The sequence below is a fragment of the Anopheles gambiae genome, chromosome X, assembly GCF_943734735.2.
Source record: "Anopheles gambiae chromosome X, idAnoGambNW_F1_1, whole genome shotgun sequence".
In the NCBI taxonomy this organism is placed as follows: domain Eukaryota; kingdom Metazoa; phylum Arthropoda; class Insecta; order Diptera; family Culicidae; genus Anopheles; species Anopheles gambiae.
The window spans coordinates 7,445,076-7,462,997 of NC_064600.1; the positions used below are offsets into that span (position 1 = coordinate 7,445,076).

The window sequence follows — 17,922 nt, forward strand, 5'->3', positions numbered from 1 at the left end:
AACTTATCTAATTCTTTCTCAAAATCGCAATGAAAACAAAACTCGAAGGTATACTACCTTTATTTTTTATTTTTTTAAAAACAGCAACAAATAACGAGAAGTATAGAGACATCTTACCTTTTTTTGTGAATTAAAGTACATCAGCTTTAAATCTTATCTAGCAAACTCACTATCGTTTCAAAACAAATCGATGAGGAAATAACATCATTTTCTTCGATACACTTGGCTGTTTGACATCATCCGTGCGATATAAATAGATGGGTTAGAAATTATGTGCAGGATACCTAATTATGATTGTCATGCAAGGCCAACGCCTCCCCACGGGCGATAGATAAGCTAACCCATACAAAACGTACTGCAACCGTAGCTGCATTTTGCAGCAGAGCAGAAAACAACCGGCTTCCAAATATTACTTTACGCCTAATATTGAGATTCTGGTAATGTTCACTAGTTTTAGGATATTTAACTAGAAAGAAAGAAACATTCAAGTTGCCCGGTAATTTTAGTTTCTTAGTCTCTTTCTCCCTCTCTCTCTTTCCCTATCCTTCTCTTTCTGTATGTAGCCCTATAGCTCCCTTAGCATAGAAAATCTCAAAGCACGCTGACTGTGCGGAAGCTTATCGAGCCCAGTTAACTATGATTGATTCTGATAAACACACTCCACAAAAAAGAAGAGGGCTTAACAGAAACGATAAGTGGATCAAACGGGTGGCCCCCTTTAGTTATGAACAAACTCATTAACGTTAAGTAGAGGGTGTTCCGTATGACATTTGGTCGATTGAAAGCTTATAGGCGTTGTGAAAAAAAAAACTTTGTTTAAAAATCCCAAAACATTACCTGACATACCTTATTTACCATAAAAGAACTCGAATGTTTTTTTGTTGTTGCAAAATTGATGTTATCAATCTACTAGTAAAATCATTTTCTTATTTGGCACCTCGATTTCTAGGGTTTAGGGCTGCCGAAGTCAATACAGGGTTTTCCAGTGGTTCTCATAGTTGTGGGACACTTTATTGACTCTTTTTTAATAGGGAGTGAACTCCATGTGATGGAAAGTCCACTAAGGCACCCTTTTTGGACAGATTCCTTGGAAATTCCTATAGGATTTGTCCAACAAGGATGCTATAGAGTCCAATTCCCATTATAATAAGTTCATTTCACAGTTCATTAAACATCGATATTAGTACTTTTTCCATTTTGTTTTATAAATTGTAGACTAAATTACCATACAGCAAAAAAAAAGTGAAGTAAAAGAAAACAATACTGATTTTTAATCATATACAATCGAACGCAAAAGCTGCACGGAACACCCTCTGCGAGCATGGATCTGAGCGCAAAGCGTGCGAGCGAAAGAGTGCGCAAGACACACGCACAAAAAGTGCGCGAGAGCGAGAGGAGCGCCTCTAGATAAGTGTTATCGTACACCACCACCACCACGATCACCACGACTCAGCCCTCATCCAAAAACGGGATTCGGGATTGAAATAAAATTGTGTCATCGTTCGCCGGTGCGCTAGTAGTCGTCGTGATTTGTTGCCGGTTGCGTGTATGCGAGCGCGCGCCCTGTGTCTAGTAAGCAAAAAAAAAGCAGTACAAAATGGTGGTGGCCAAAAAGTGGATCTACGCGAAGCCGTTCGAGGGCCTGCCGAAGGACGAAAACTTCCGACTGGAGGAGGAAACGCTACCGGAACCGGGCGAGAATGGTTGGTTGAAACCGGGCAAAAAGGGTCCGTGCGAGCAAAACCACCTTTCACCTGTCTGATGTGTTATTTTTGTTGTTGTTGTTGTAGAGTTTGTTGCCGAGGCCGTGTTCCTGAGCGTCGATCCGTACATGCGCCCGTACATGGCCAGCTATCCGGCCGGCACGGTCATGATCGGGGGCCAGGTGGCGAAGGTGACGGCCAGCCGGCACCCCCAGTTCCCGGTCGGTGCGACCGTGTTCGGCAACTTTGGCTGGCGCACGCACACGCTGGTGAACCCGGAGCAGGGTGCCGCCGACAGCCGGCCGTACGTGCTGCCCCCGTTCGGGGCGCACCCGGCGTCGCTCGGGCTCGGCGTGCTCGGCATGCCGGGCAACACGGCCTACTTCGGCTTCCTCGAGCTGTGCCAGCCGAAGCAGGGCGAAACGGTGGTGGTGAGCGGGGCGGCCGGTGCGGTCGGCAGCCTGGTCGGCCAGATCGCCAAGATCAAGGGCTGCCGGGTGGTGGGCATCGCCGGCTCGGACGACAAGTGCGGCTGGCTGCGGGAGCTCGGCTTCGACGCCACCATCAACTACCGGCAGGTGGAGCGGGACGCGTTCGCGGACGCGCTGCGGGCGGCGGCCCCCGGCGGCGTGGACTGCTACTTCGACAACGTGGGCGGCTACATCTCCGAGGCGGTGCTCGGCCAGATGAACCTGTACGGGCGCATCTCGGTGTGCGGCACGATCTCGAACTACAACGCGGAGCGGGCGCAGGTCGCCGACCCGCAGCGCCTGTTCGTGTTCAAGCAGCTGCGCCAGGAGGGCTTCATCGTGACGCGCTGGGCGAAGCGGTGGATGGAGGGCATCCGGCAGAATCTGCAGTGGATCGAGGAGGGCCGGCTGCGCTACCAGGAAACGGTCACCGACGGGTTCGAGCAGATGCCGGCCGCCTTCGTCAGCATGCTTACTGGGGGGAACACGGGCAAGGCGGTCGTCAAGGTGTAAAAACGTACCCGTCTACGCGCACACAACTATCAATCAACACACACAAACACATGCAATCGCGCAAAAGAGAATAAAAAGTGAGTACCGTTTTCGTTGGTGCAAATCAGATCAGTGGTGCAAGCGATTTATTGGCTGGGAGGGAAGAGCACCCTTTTACAAAGACACAAATTATGAGCCACGGTACGTGGAGTAACCGAACGGGTTGAGCAGCAGCGGGATGTGGTAGTGCTGCGTCGGATCGGCCACGGTAAACACAATCTGGGGGAAAGAGAGAAGGTAGGACAAGGAGTTACTCACACAAGAGCGAGCAGACCCAAACAGCAAACCGAGCCCGGACACACTTACCTCGATGAACGGGTACAGGCTTTCGACGCTGCGGCTCCGGAAGTACGGGCCCACGTCAAAGTGCAGCTTGTACACGCCCGCCGCCAGCCCCGGCTGGCCGTCGGCGAAGAAGCTGCGGAACCGGCCGTCCCCGTCGGTGATGCCGGTGGACACCTTCGTCCAGGATTGGCTCGCGGCGCGCACGTACAGCGTGACCGGCACCTCCGGGGCCGGTTTGCCCCGCGTCGTGTCGAGAATGTGCGTCGAGAGGTTCTGCATCGTGTCGGTCGCGTCACCCTGCTCGGTCGGCGGCACGGATGTGGATGATGATGCGGATGATGATGCTGCTGCTGCTACGGCTGCCGCTGCGGCTGTGGTGGCGATAAGCAGAACCGTCAGCGCAACTGACAGTGCCGTCCGCGCGAGATGTTGACGGCTTTGGTGGCGTCGTGCGCAACGCATCGTATCGGCCGCTTTGTTGATCGAGGAGCCAGGAGGGGGGGAGGAGGAGAGCTTTGATTGTTGGCACTGTGTCTACAGGCTGCCCTGCCCCGTTTGATTGATAGCCGGACGGACGCTTGCTTTTGCCCTCTGTGTGGAGCTCAAACGGAGCTTGCAAACGCGCTTGTTGTATTTATATAGGCTATGGAATGATGGCACTGGTCAAGGGCGCACGATAGGTCTTTTACACGCACACGCACACATCTCTGTGGTTCGAGATTTTTTGGAAGCTTTTCCTACCATGAATGGAACGGTTTGGCGTTTGGATGGGAACACGGGGCAAAGTGGACAGTCTACCTTTTTTTTTTTTGGTGCATTTTTATACCGTGGCAAGCTCACAAAAATCACATCACATATTCATTAGAGTGTCACTGTATGTGACCTTTATAACGCCCGTTTTTATACAACAGTTTGTGAAATTGTGAGACAGAAAATTGTGAGTTAAAATCTAGCATACAAAAAGCTGTTATTTTCAACAGTCGCGAGTCCCAAAGTTGGTATAAACAGAACAACCAACCAAACAACCATTCTCAGCAGTTCAGGGCTAATAAGTATAGAATTTAGTATTTTAATATTTTAATTTTTTCATCTTCTTTTTGACGTAACGACCTACGTTGCCTATGCAAATTTTTGGGTCTTCCGAATGGCCAGTCCTTGCGAGGCTCGAACGGTCGACGGGTATGTTGTTGAGTCGTGCAAATTAACGGCTGTACCACTAAACATTCTCATTTATTTTAATTTATTTTTCCTTCTTCTTCTTCTTTGGCACAACAACCGTTATCGATCAAGACCTGCCTTTGTACCTACTTTAGTGAAGTGAGCTTGGCTTTCAGTGACTTATTGTTACCATAGCAGGATAGTCAGTCCTACGTATGGGAGCACGGTCTATTCGGGGCTTGAACCCATGACGGGCATGTTGTTACGTCGTACGAGTTGACGACTGTACCACCAGACCAGCCCAAAGTTATTTTTCCTACAAAACCAATAATTAGCGAAAAATAATAATAATAATAATAATAATAATAATAATAATAACAATAATAACAATAATAATAATAATTACCTTGTATTGTTGATGTCCAAGAAAAATGTTTTGTTTGACCAACATTGGGCATTGATTAAATAAATGTTTCCTTAGGAAATTAAGAATTGGAGTAAAGATATTGTTACTGTTACAGATCTTTGCAAAAAAGTTGCTAGAGTGCCGGTAATGGCATTATTATCGTACAGTACTGCTCCACTGGATAAACCATTTTCGACATGGAATGGACGAGAAAAGTAGAAATAATGATGGTAGCTAAGCAAAATTTCAATGTTGAGTGCGAAAGGTTCCACGAGAATGTTTGAATGAATCGTCTCTTTACAGTTTGTAGTTAGTTAGTTAGAATCTATTTACCTAAATACTTATTTAATTAAAAAAATCGACATTCGACCTCGAATTGTATTCATGCGGTAACTCTGTTACATTTAGAAAAGAATTGGAAATGTTGTCTAAAATTTAGGCAAAATAGATAGTTTCTTTTGTAGAATACCGCTCGATCTGTTGTATTTATTCATTAGATAAAAAGCTAGCCGCTGTTTAATGTTTAAGATGTTTATGTTTAAGATGTTTTGCACCCTAAACAACTGTTGTTAGCCTAAAGATGGAGAAGAAATAACATTTCATGGTGCTTGCGTAAAAGCTTTGTCAATTATCCCAGCGTTATTGGTGTGGCCCTGATTTCTGATACAATTTTTTTTTATTTATTAAAACAAAATCAAGGTGTTGTTTTATTTATTTTATTTATTTTGATTAATAGATACACATTGAAAGCATAGAAAAATGTAGATACTGTTATGATTAGTAATAAGAAGTACTGCCTAACATGCTTGCCATGCCCATATTGCTCCACAATTTCGTACAGCGCATCCCAACCGGTCGCGCGTTATCTTGTTTTGTTTTGGTCGTGCGTGAAGACCCGAACAGCTCGGCACGGCGGCATCATCGCTCTCGCAAGCGCTCTATATCTCACACGCACACACACACACACGCTCTCTCTCGAAGGCTATCTACCGTTCTGTTTGGCTGCCGTTGTTGGTTTTCGGTTTCGATCTAATCATATTTTAGTGTCGGACAGAATTGGGCAGTATTGCACGTGTGTGCCGTCACTATCGCTACGTACATTCTGGAAGGATCTATCTTATCGGCGCTGTTGTGGACACTCGGATCGAAGTGTGTCGCCTAATGTTGTGAAATGGGATGGGCTTCTTTCTGCCAGTCAAGCTACTCCTATACTTCTAAACTCTCACCACACGTGTTTTGGGAGGCTTGATGGAGCTGGCCTTCCAGGTCAAGCAGCTTGCCAAATCGAAACGATCCCACCGGTAGCAATCTGAGGAAATCTGATGCCTTAGATTGTACTCTCTTCTATCTATTTCTGCGGTATGTTGAAGATCGTGATATCAACCGACCCTACAAGAATATCTCCATCCAGGACGCATGGGCTGCCTACCTGACAGTACCGAAATGTTGTTAAGATTAGCATAAAGCTCTAAGCTATGTATCTACTCAAAAAAATTGATGCCTTAAACTCTGAAGGGAAAAAACAATTCTGAATTCTGGTTTATATATCAATATTGTTGTTATTTTTATTTACGGGGTTTTCATAGCCAATACGTTGTTGTAAAATAGTTGATGTTTAATTTGGTGTCAAAACCCCTCAAATGGGCACAGGTTCCTTTGCGTGGAACCCTTACATCGGGAAAGACGTGAAATTGAAACATAACAAAAACCTGTAACTAGTTTACAATCGCAAATTGGCTATGGAAACCCTGTGTTTAATTTTTTTGTTGACCATTAGGTCTGTTCTTGCACTTGCAAAATGTTGCAAAATGTTCTTACACTATTTGAGAAATTAGTAAAATTAAATGAAATAAAAAAATCCTGCAAAGCAATATATGCTGTCGACTTCCGATCTTCTGACATCTACGCAGAGATATCGGGTACAGGATACATCTAAAACTGTGTCTGGAACCAACCACCGCCAGAAGGGCAGGGTGGCTTCTACATGAAGAATACGCATACGACCAGTAGTATCTAGCCTTCGGGATTTCCCGATTGTTGAATATTCAATGCCTTTTTATTCGTTTAGTGTGTTCCAAAGTTCCTAAATGTATCATTCTTCCAATTGTGAATTATTGTAGATTCATCGTTCTTGTGTTGCTATACTAGATCCAACACCATCCAAGCATACTATTTCACATAAACGCGTAAGGGTGATAATAGAATATAAATTCACCAAAGTAAAACCAAAGTAAAAGTTAGTAGCATTATAATAATGAATAGTTCGTATATTCTAACTTCGTATATATTGTTATATATAATAGAAAATAGAATATAATTGTTCGTGTGTAGGATTCATAAAATGTTTGGCCAGCACACTTGCCCAGCTTTCTTGCACGGCCACCGCCTAAAAAGATGGCTCGACTTGCGTTTACAACATTAAAATAAATGGTTCTCTTACAAACTATCTGCGCTTCAAAACTTTTTTGCTGGGGCTCCCACGCCAAAACCGCACTCATTTTGGCTGTTAGCTGGCATCTCCCTTGCGGTGTGCCATTTGGCGCTCGGCCCAACGTCGGTGAAGCATATTCAGATGATTATTTTTTTATAGACTTCATGATAACTGAAACAATAGAAAAGCGAAGGGAGCAAGAAAAAAAGGAAGGAGAAAACAGGCAATCGCAGTTTAGTTAAAAAACAGGTCTGGCAGTGTTAAGCACTTTGCCTTACCGTATCCGTCGCTTGTCTTGTACGATACAAACTCCCCGTCGGGTGAGGGTTTGAAGGGCACTTCGGTGGGAGTAGGAGCAGGTACCGGATGCACGCTAACCCTTGTCTGCACCACCGTACCACCCTCTTCTGTGGAGGAGTCTGTATCGAGAAACGACGTTCGCGGAAAAACAATTGGCCGTTTCGGTTTCGGCCCCAGCTCGGTTGCTTCCCTGATCGATGATGTTGGGCGCGGTTTCGATGGCCCTGCTACTGCTGGTGGGACGGCTGGTGACGTTGCGTACAGTTTTGCCATGCCCGGCTCGGTGCCACCGTCGGCTAGGGCAGGCATTCTGAGCGTGGTGGCGGTGGTGATGGGCAGACGGCCGGATCGGCGTACCGCTGCCACCGGACGGTCACATTCGGGTGGGATAAAGGCGCTGGGCGACGTTTGGCAGCTGCGCGTGAACGAGCCGCCTCTGGCGAGTGCGAGGTCTTTCGCTAGGTCGGCGCGGACCCGGGTGACCCGGCCCTCGACGCGCACCTTGTACTGCAACCGCTTGCACCTGTCCAGCAAGCACTGGAAGCCGAGGATTACGATTGTCAGCAGTTCCATGCCGTAGATGAGGAAACGGGCGATTGACATTGTGTCGCTGTACACGAACATATACAGAACCCGGCCAAAGGCTAGCATCATTATCCCGAATCCTGCCAGCAGAACGTGCACGAGCGCACACAGCTTGCTGTAGCTGGGTGTGAACCGCGAGAGATTGAATAAGGCTAAGATGAAGATGCTTGCTACGCCGAATAGCATCATAGATAGGGCCACTAAATCTGTGAAAGCAGGAAAGAAAAGGATGTAGGATGTAATACTTTGCTAATTGTGCCGCACGACGGTGTCAGGGTCAGGTTCTGGTAGAAAGGCGCTCACGTAGTTGCATGTTTGATCTAACTTTAGCGGTTCAAAATGTACATCTTGTGGTACCACTATTTTTTCATAATATTTTGCCAACCACATGATCAATAAGTGACTTGACAGTAAACCAACGTGTACAACAAATTGTGCAATCACTGTTTCCAAATAGGTCAACGACGCGGCGTAATTGCTGCGTGTGGAGTAGAGGTGTTCCTCAAGAGGTGTTCCTAATGTACAGTGTTGTTCATAACACGAATGTTCTTCCCTAATAAAGAATATCCTAGTACGCCAGGTCGTTCATCTCCTTCAATACAAATATGAATGTGAACCGTGTAACCAGATCGTTCACAAAAAGAATGTGCTACCCGTCTAAATCAAGATCGTCCTGGAACGGCAAATAGTTTGCAAGATGTAATAAACTAATTTCCTTCTTTTTCCTTTCAGCAGGAACGTCATTGCCGTGTTGCTTAAATTAGCTTCTTCTTGCGAAATTAAACCATTTATCATATCTAAGGATACACCCTCGATAGCATTTCGAAGGTATCAAGTCGTCTTAGTCATTAGCCTACTATTGCGTTTCGTCGGCTCTCATGCATGTGTAGTTATGAATTGTACAACTATTGTAATTGTGCAACTATTTCTGTTCCAAAGACCAGACAACTTGTAACAAAAATTTTGTAAAGGCTGTCTTAAGCGTGATGACGTTCTAAAAACAGCTGATGTGTTTGTGCTGTCAAATGCTGCAGTTGCGTTGAACGTTGCTACGCTTGCGAAATCAAGTAAAAACGCTGTTAAGTACAGTAAACGTAGTAAATGTATACTTAAAAAAAGTAGTTTATCAGATAGAGAATTAACCAATCGGTGCAGAATTCAATTTCCTCGTCCACGCTACCTCAATTACTAATCGGAAAAAGGGTCTGCTGACTAGTGAGTGATGAAATATTGGGAAAGTCTATAAGTCTAAGTCTATAATTTATAGGAAAATAATCATTTCTACTTACTTCAACTACGATGTTAGTGTAATGATTCGAATTAAAAAAAAAACAACAACATTAAAACAAAACTACTTTCAGGTCAAAACAGCTTTTCGCCTCAAAGGCTGGCCGGGAATTAAACAATAGTGTAGAAAAAAACCAAAAACAAATCGAGGCGACGTGATGGGCGACTAACAGAAGGAAACGAGAAAGAAAACGAAGAAACAGAGAAATCAAACATAAGTACATTAATACATGGTGCTCGCAGGCGGGATGCGCTACACGGAACCACAGGTGCGTAACGTGAAAGCTTTCCCTAAACATACACGCATACCTGTAGGCCGATGAGCTAGTGGCCGTTCGTTCGGTGCTGTTGTTGTTTGCTTGGGCTTGGGCTTGGGCCTGCCGGCTCTGGTAAGATATGGTGCCCGAGCGGCCCAAAAGATATCAGTATGCGCAAAATCTCGTGCATGGCATTGAGGAAGTGTGACGGGATCGGTTTCGGCTTCGGCGGGTAGGCCAACAGCACTGCGGCTGGTGATCGGTTGCCCGGCAGGAAGGTGCACGGTGTGGTGCGATAAATCTCTAAATACTCCTTCACGGCCGCCGAGAGCGTTTTGCCAGTGTTGTGGATAAAAGGGATGGCACACGTCAGGCCGGTAATAAAATGTTCCGCCGAGCAGTTCGGAATCGGAATGCTCGGCTCGTGTCTGATCGCTTCCTCCCGGCAGAAGGACTGGAAGTAAGTGGTGTTGAACGGGTCCTCGAGATCGGTCAGGAGCAGCTTCGGCAAACCAAATCGGGAGAACATCGACCGTAGCGTGCACACGATCGCGGTGGGCCGTTTGTTCGTAACGATCTCCACTTCCGGCCAGAGGGAAGACGTATCGATTGCCACCAGCAGGAACCGAGATTTCAGCGGAACGATGCGCACGATAAACTGCATCCAAGGCAGGCTGCAGTAGTTCTTGGGGATGCGCGGCATCATCGTGTCACAGACGGCGCATGCTCGAATAAACTCCACGATGTCGTAATCCATCGTCGGCCAGTACAGGAACCTGGCTGCCTGCTGCTGCATCGGCCCGTACCCGGCGTGGCCCCGGTGAAAGTGTTCCAGACACTGGGTCCGGAGGTGGCGTGGCACTATCACCCGATTATCAACCATGATGCAACGGCTCGTCAGTTTAATCGATTTGTGCTGGCGTTGGTAGCAGGCCATCTCCGATGAGAAAAAGTCGACCGTCTTCCAGCTGGATGTAAACGATTGGTACAGCAGTCGCAGCTGGTAATCAAACAGAAAGTTCGCATCTACAACGAGCGGAGGGAATCGGAATGGCCAAGACGTTAGGTACATATCTGCCAAACACCGGGTGTGCGAAATCTTTCGCCGCTACAACAGTGCAGGTGTTGGATCCTTGGATAGATATAATGGATAGACGGCTCTCTCTCTCTCTCCATCTAACCACTAGGCCATCTATCCTTTACAGCAAATAGGTGTGATAAGATGGCAACAACTAAAGGGGGGGGGGGGGCTGTCATTACGAAATACAGTGCAACTATGCACTACTATGCGTGCAAAATCATATTGCTTTCTCGCTCATTCTCGCACCCTGCGAACGGGTCTTCAGAGATCAAAATGTACCCTGTCGGTGTTGAAATCGTACCCATACAACTCAATTCCTCGAACGCCGCCGAATTTGTCCAGCAGTGTTCGATACGTGTGCTGTTGGTGTGGAAATCGTATCTATACGACTGAATTCATCGAACGCGTTCGATCTGATCCGTTAGTGTTCGATCTGTGTTCTGTTGGTATGGAAATTATACCTATACAATTCAATAGATCGAGCCCGTTCAAACGGATTAGTCATTGTTCGCGAATGAACTGAACTCAATTGATTGCGCTCATCATTTTGATCCATATTTAAGTAGTTTTTTTTAATAGAATCCTTAAGTGTGTATAAGGCATGGGGTACAATATATACAGGAGACATTTTTGCTCGTATTAGTTTTTTACATGCTTTACATGTTTTACAGTTTTTGGTCGGTTTTGCGATGGATTGTGTTGACCAGACAGCCGAGTGTTTAATGTTTTTAAATGATTGGTTTCAACCGCAGAATGAGTACTTCTTTGGCTACAGTATGCGTCTATGGTGGGTAAATGAAAAAGATAACGAGCGTTCTTTGTGAATAAAAACCTTATGAAACAAAAAACGAAAGAATCGTCGTTCGCGTTCGATTCTTTTTGGTGAGCGAACTAGTTCGTTCGCGTTCGGTGAAAAGAATCGTTTTGCCCATGCCTAGTCTAGACTATAAGCTGTAAACGCGGCTGAAAACCATAATTCCACTTTTCATTTAGCTTGCCATAAACATGAAATTGTAATTTTCGATCCCCATTTGAAAATCGTGGACGCAGCCTAATTATAGTTTATAGAAAACTAATCCAATTGTTCTATCTTGCACTGATATTCAATGTGGCGCTAGCAAATATTCATTATACAACAGGTTACAAATCTTTGCTGATTGTTTCAGTCAGCTCTCTGTGCACTTTTTTCAGGTTAAAATTCACGTTTTGCAGATAATTTCTCTTAAGCCCGAGGCGTAATCGCTAGTGTTACTTCCATTGATACAGAAGTTTTCAGGCAGCACGTGACCGAAACATGTTGCCATAAAACTATGTATGGCTAAATACAAAACTCCAAAGATGCATGAATCACTAAATATTCATCATCCTCTACAAATTCATGAAACTCTAAAGATTCACGAATCTCCAAGGATTCATAAATCTCATAGATTCATGTATCCATTAAGATTCATGAATCATGCAAGGTATGATTTACAAAATATTGAATTTGCTTGATCCCATACAGTACAGTACAATGCTTAACTTGCACGACTTAACAACATGTGGGTTTAAGCCTTGCATGGTCAAGTCCTGTAGCAAAACAAATTATCCTGCTGTGCTGTACATGCCAAGAAGTCTCGAGAGCCTATATTGGCTGGTTTTTATGCTAAAAAGAAGAATGATAAGAAGCTCAAGCACTATGAATCTGTGGTGACTCATGAACCTTATGAGATTCAGGAATCCTTTCATCCGAGAATCAGATTCATTTAATTCCTTCAAAGATTCATTTAAAATAATGGATCTGAACCTGATTTTGTAAATCTCTCGTGATATTTGAATCTTACGAGAATCATGAATCGTTTGAGATTTATGAAGCTTTCGAGATTCGTGAAACTTTCGAGATTTGTGAATCTTTTGAGCTTTATGAATCTTTCTATCCGCGATTTAGATTAATTGAATTCATTCAAAGATTCAATCAGATTTATGAATCTGAAATAGATTTACCCACCAGTGCAGACTAGTGATGGGTTAATCTGATTCAGATTCATAAATCCCAATGAATCTTCGAAATGGTTCAAAGGGTCTGAATCTCGTTTGCCAAGATTTATGAATCTCGAAAGATTATGAGACTCGAAAAATGCATAAATCTCTAAAGATTCACGAATCTCAAATGATTCATATGTCTCGAAAGATTTGTCATTCTCTACCCAAGTGCCACAAATCCACTAAACGACCGCTAAACGACTCAAGCTTTCAACCTAAACGGAATACAAAAGAGACTTTGTTTAGCAGACGGCAAACGACTCATGCATTCTAAAAATAGCAAAAAAGCTGGTGGAGCCATCTGTTGGTGGGATAGTGGAGCTTCCCTCGCTTGGAGAGCATTATCATTCCCTCTGTGCTGTTGTATGGTTTCGCATTGAAGTTATGCATCGCTAGAGCTAGAACGGCGATACGATTGTTTAAATGCTTAAACTCCAATGCCAACTATTTGTACTGTAGCAAGTGAGATTTGAGCAATGGTCGCTGGTGTTGATACTCACGTATCTTGACCACACGACCATTCATATAGATATTTGCTCGGAAAGTTAGAAGGCTATATAGGTACATGATTAAGATAAAGCTTGTCGAAACACATTTAAAAAATAGGACAGCAATATAATAATGAGTAATACGCCATTTATTGAGTAAACCAATGAAGCTATGGAGCTTTCATTTTTTTTCTATGAATATTTTATTTTCCAGTCGTTTAAGCTTAATTTGTGGCGCTTGGGTAGGACTTGAGTGACAAAATGCTGACATGTGAGGTTTTGTCATTATTTCGTATCCTGAAGCAGCTAGGAAATGAAGTTGACAAAAGATAGTAAAAGTTAACGTTCGTGTAAAAACGTTAACAAACAGTTATCCGGCGCAGTTGTGAATCGATGATAAGTTAATATTGCTAAAATGAATGTTTCTAATCGGTTTATGTTTCCGATCACTACTTTCTAGATAAAATATCAATCGATATTCTAGGTCTGAACTTCTGTTGATGATGTTTTGTCAAAGTGTAAATTTTTGATGCGGCCTCGACAAAAGCTCTTTTTTGCAGTTGACAAGGAGTTTTGACAAAGTTTACGGATTTTTCAACATTTTGCCAATATGAATGAAGGAATCATGAAACCCTAACCCAAAGGAACAGACCCGTGCAGCGTATGGCATGCGGCTTTTAGTTTCAAGATGGCGGTTCATAACCATATGTTTCAAATAACAAACAAATAATTTTGAGTGACGGAACGTGAAAATCTACCAATTTTTTTTTAATAGAATTTGGCTCTTTCGGTTGCAAAGTTTGCCGACCGTTGGATTAGGTGATTGGAACAATGTTGCGATCGCAAAAAAAAAAACATCGCATTTACGAAGCACCCTATGGGAAAAATTGTATGCAATTTGTAATTGTATGCATCTTTGCCTATATTGTAGGGACGTGAAAGGTTTCGTATTTCATCGAAAGTCATCGCCCCATAAGGATGGCACTCGACTACATACATTTAGGCGTAACATGTTTCAGGCATGCAGATTTTGGCAGTTTGGCGCCTTGTCACGTTTCGCGGCGTGAAGTTGTCGCGGCATGTCTGGTTGCACAGTGCCATCTGTTATACTGGAATTGGGGAGTTTTACGATTCAAGCCAGCGATGTTTATGAAATTTGACACTTGGCGGCTGAAATAGCTTCAACAGCCAAAACTAAACCAAACTATGTAAAAACTATGTAAACGAAAATAAACGCTTTTTCGTCGCAGGGTCGATTTTTTTGTTGCTGAATCAAAAAATTTTTGCCAAAAAAGTGAAAAACTATATGATTTGATACTTTTAAGTGTGTTTGAAACCATAATGATTTTAAAATGCATTTTTGCTAGGCCTTACGAGAAGTAAAAATACAACAACATAATAGCAGAAGGTCACATACTAGCACACACACAACCTTAGTGGTTTTCAACACGGTTGATCCTACACTAGCTCACACGTTTGGGTACATAAACGGGAAAGTTATGAACAAAAATAATGTTTAAGCATCCGACGGAAAGCTACCGTCGTTACGAATCGTGTGAGAAGCCTGAGCTAAAATGTCAAAAATACAGCTTGAGCGGCAACAAGCAAATGACTAGTGCACATTTAAGTATGGATACGATTCAAGCGATACAAACAATGCAAACCAGCGAGGTATTAAGGGTCGACGACTGTCTAGGACGAAATCGAAATCGATGAAATTTTACACATTGCGACACTTACCTTCGAGCCTCTCCGTGCCAAAGATCGTGGCCAATATGCCGATAGGATCGTGCTGGAACGAGAACGAAGAGGAGGAAAAAACACAACAATTAAACCATTCCATTAAACCAGCACCAAATTGCACAGCGTGTAAATACTGAGGTAGAGCAAGCGCCACTTGGGTTGAGAGATCATTTGTGTGTGTTTCCTCTCACGCCCGACGCGAACCCATAGCCAGCACAATTTCTACTTCTCACTACTAATCGGATTTACGGGGCCTGCTGTGACTCACTGTGGTACTCGTGGTGAGCACATCACACCAAGCCCCGTAGCCGTGCGAACAATTTAAAAGTAATGTCGTGAGATTATTATTATTATTATTATTATTTATTTAATCTTCAACGGGCCGTATGGCCTAATTAAACGACGAACAGATGCGTCAAGATGAGAGAGCATCAAGGCAGAAGTTAGGGGAATAAGTTCGGGTTGAAGTAATCCTTTTGTCTCAGCCACAAAAGTGCAAGGCATATATGTTGGAAAATAAATAAATAAATAAATAAATAAATAAATAAATACATAAATAACTGGGAGAAATTAAAATTCAACCTTCGAATTTTCAACAACGCACTAGCGAACGGGAGTGAATGCGAACCGAATGATGTACACAGTTGTATATGCTGATCTTACGATGATCAATAACTACAGCAATCAGGGTCGTGTTTTCTTCTACAAAGCAAACGAGAACGCTGCCTAGATTGCTGCAATCATTAATATCGAGGATGATTTTGTGCTGTGGATGTGACCGGTCTGGCCGGTAGCATTGCGGAGTTGATTGCGAAAACCCTGGCTTCTTCATCGTTGCGATTAAAGTGTCTTGTAAGACGTGGTCGGTTTCCTGTGAAACTAACAAAGTATGTGAGGTTTGTTGAGGTAAATGAAGCAATACTTTTTAACTGTTCCATCTGTCAGAAAAAGAACGAAAACATAAGTATTTATTCTTTCGCAATTAATTAATTTCGGTTAAATTTTGGATAAGTTTCTTCCTGGTAATGAAACATAATAAAAAAAAGCACTACTCCACCAGATGCCTGTAGGCTCAATTTGTGTGATTTCATGAACAAATTGAATAGTGATTCCAGTATCGGATATAATAAAAAAAAAATCACAAACGAAAATCACAAATTGCTCCCACTTATGCTAATCGCACAGTACGCGATTTGAAACAGCAAAAAAAAAAAAACTCCAAGTAAAAGGCGGATCGAAACTGGACGCAATACTGCAAGCGGTCCTTCGGATAGCGCGAACAGAGCCGCAAAATGGAAGATCGTAAAACCGGCCCAGTCCCTGCGTGCGCGTGCCTATATTAATTCGTGTCTAATTAACCATGCCTTCCGGTTTTGCCGCGGGGTTACGCACTTTTCCAGCATTAGGGTAGTGTTGTAAGCAATTACATCGTGATCGTTAGCTCGGCGGGAAATTCTCGAAAATCGGTACGCATTTTTTCCTCTCAACACTGAGCGCGAACGCTGACGTAGGCCTGCTCAATGACATCTACAGTCTTGTTCGTTCTTCCACAAACGAAATATGTGAGAACAACGAACAAAACAGTTGGCGTCATTGATATATCGCGTTGATCGCTTTCTACTGTACAATTAAACAAAACCAGTACACTTTATACAAGAACACATAACTATGGGTTGAGCTAGTAACTAAAATCCCTCTGGATACGGCAAATTCATCAAATAACCATATCTGTCCCATTAGAAATTGCACCACTCTCGATACATTTACCACTACACTGCCGGTTGGTTTAATTTTAATCATTTCTGATGCACTACAAAAAAAAACACACACACATATTTCACATTCACATTAAACTGCAAACCAAATAACGTCACCCCGAGTGGAGTTTCTAGAATTGCACTACAAATGTTTGCCTGCTTTACGTAAAAAAAATCCCACGAAATTCTAATAGAGCAAACAAAAAACCCACGAAATTCTAATAGAGCAAAGCTGAAAACATTAACATCGAAAAAAAAAGCCAGGTAAGAAAAAGGTGGAGCGGCACTCGTTAGATCGTAAAAATCGGGCCACCGCTGGGCCGATTCCTATTAATCTTGCCTTCGAAATGGGACTGAAACCGAAACACCGAACGCACCGAATTCTAACGATGGATTCACTCACTATCCGGCAAATGTATATTAAACAAATCCCAAACACACAAACACAGTACTTACCTGTTCATTCATGATTATTTTGGACGTTGGCTCGTAGTTGGCTCCAAAAAAGAAACAAAAAGTTGTAGCAGACAAAAAACAACAATACACACTTATACACGCACAAATGACTTCAAATTAATTGGGAACGGGTAGGAAGACACCGCGAAACTAGTTTGAAAATTAGATTTTTCACCGCGAAAAGAAAGAAACACTCAATCGAGGCGAATGTGTGGGGCTGACCGAAAGGAAAAGGCTGGTACCAAACGCAGTGAGAGACTAACTGCTGCACGGACTCCAATCAAACACTGAGCACGGGACGAGAACGCTGAACAAGTGAAGCACACTGGACGAGCGGCTGAATACGAGTAATGCAACGCGATCGTGTAGTTTGAAATCTATGCAAAAACGACACTTACTCGCTCGCCCACTCACACACTCAGAGATGCTCCCCAGAACGATGCGGCTGTGTGTGTGTTCGTGCGCGTGAGCTATGCTTCCAATACTGGCGCAATTTTTGTGTGGCGTACACGCGGCACTGTAGACAGCTGTGGAAAGCAGTTGGCAGGGCTTGGCCGGGGAGACGTTCATTGGTTCTGGGAAGACATGTTTGGACACGAGTTGGAGGGAGACGGGGGGCATAATGTATGTTTGCGCTTGCGTGTTCACCCCGGCCAACCCTGCAATGCGTCGACCGCTGAGAAGCTTCCTTTGTGCCTTTCTCGCGACATTAGCTTGAACGATGGGAATAATGTGGGGGGCGGTTGCAAAGGTGGGAAGACAAACGCCTTTAAGTCATATACATATTTACGGCACAAAACAGCAGCGAGGATAACAAAAAAAAAAAAAAAAAAAACGACAAAACCCAACTGCGTACCATTTTTTATGGCTCTGACTTTTCGCAGCTTCGTGTGCGCTCCGGTACGGCGTTAGCTGGCGTGTTTTCAAGCACAGCTGTTTGT

General features: G+C 43.8%; 3 protein-coding genes across 5 annotated transcripts; 1 reads left to right on the forward strand and 2 right to left on the reverse strand.

The window, feature by feature from the left end:
• Nucleotides 1–56: 56 nt before the first annotated feature.
• LOC1271830 (prostaglandin reductase 1) lies at nucleotides 57–2,794 on the forward strand. The gene is made up of 2 exons (XM_310684.6): nucleotides 57–1,703; nucleotides 1,791–2,794. The coding sequence occupies exons 1-2, from the start codon at nucleotides 1,598–1,600 to the stop codon at nucleotides 2,684–2,686; spliced, it is 1,002 nt and encodes a 333-aa protein (XP_310684.4). The 5' UTR covers nucleotides 57–1,597; the 3' UTR covers nucleotides 2,687–2,794.
• LOC1271829 (5-hydroxyisourate hydrolase) lies at nucleotides 2,774–3,781 on the reverse strand. Its single transcript, XM_310683.4, has 2 exons — nucleotides 3,032–3,781; nucleotides 2,774–2,944 (listed from the first exon to the last, which is right to left on the reverse strand). Exons 1-2 carry the CDS (start codon nucleotides 3,470–3,472, stop codon nucleotides 2,855–2,857), a joined length of 531 nt encoding a protein of 176 aa, XP_310683.3. The 5' UTR covers nucleotides 3,473–3,781; the 3' UTR covers nucleotides 2,774–2,854.
• A 3,079-nt stretch (nucleotides 3,782–6,860) lies between these two features.
• Nucleotides 6,861–17,312, reverse strand: LOC133391130 (uncharacterized protein K02A2.6-like). Of its 3 annotated transcripts, none has more exons than XM_061641993.1 (4): nucleotides 16,982–17,312; nucleotides 14,766–14,817; nucleotides 7,284–8,096; nucleotides 6,861–7,176 (listed from the first exon to the last, which is right to left on the reverse strand). In XM_061641993.1, exons 1-4 carry the CDS (start codon nucleotides 16,991–16,993, stop codon nucleotides 7,151–7,153), a joined length of 903 nt encoding a protein of 300 aa, XP_061497977.1. In that variant the 5' UTR covers nucleotides 16,994–17,312; the 3' UTR covers nucleotides 6,861–7,150. The 3 variants fall into 3 exon arrangements, with proteins under 3 accessions (XP_061497977.1, XP_061497973.1, XP_061497968.1); XM_061641984.1 differs by lacking the exon at nucleotides 6,861–7,176 and adding an exon at nucleotides 9,180–10,460 and having other exon boundaries at nucleotides 8,006–8,096; XM_061641989.1 differs by having other exon boundaries at nucleotides 6,861–8,096.
• Nucleotides 17,313–17,922: the final 610 nt, after the last annotated feature.

Excerpts from the sequence above, each read along its gene's own strand:
- LOC1271830 (XM_310684.6), top strand. The coding sequence starts at position 1,598 with ATGGTGGTGGCCAAAAAGTGGATCTACGCGAAGCCGTTCGAGGGCCTG. Across the intron at positions 1,704-1,790 it reads ACCGGAACCGGGCGAGAATG|AGTTTGTTGCCGAGGCCGTG; the intron begins GTTGGTTGAAAC and ends TTGTTGTTGTAG.
- LOC133391130 (XM_061641984.1), bottom strand. Across the intron at positions 10,461-14,765 it reads TGGCACGGAGAGGCTCGAAG|ATGCGAACTTTCTGTTTGAT; the intron begins GTAAGTGTCGCA and ends CGCTCGTTGTAG.
- LOC1271829 (XM_310683.4), bottom strand. The coding sequence starts at position 3,472 with ATGCGTTGCGCACGACGCCACCAAAGCCGTCAACATCTCGCGCGGACG. Across the intron at positions 2,945-3,031 it reads GCCTGTACCCGTTCATCGAG|ATTGTGTTTACCGTGGCCGA; the intron begins GTAAGTGTGTCC and ends TCTTTCCCCCAG.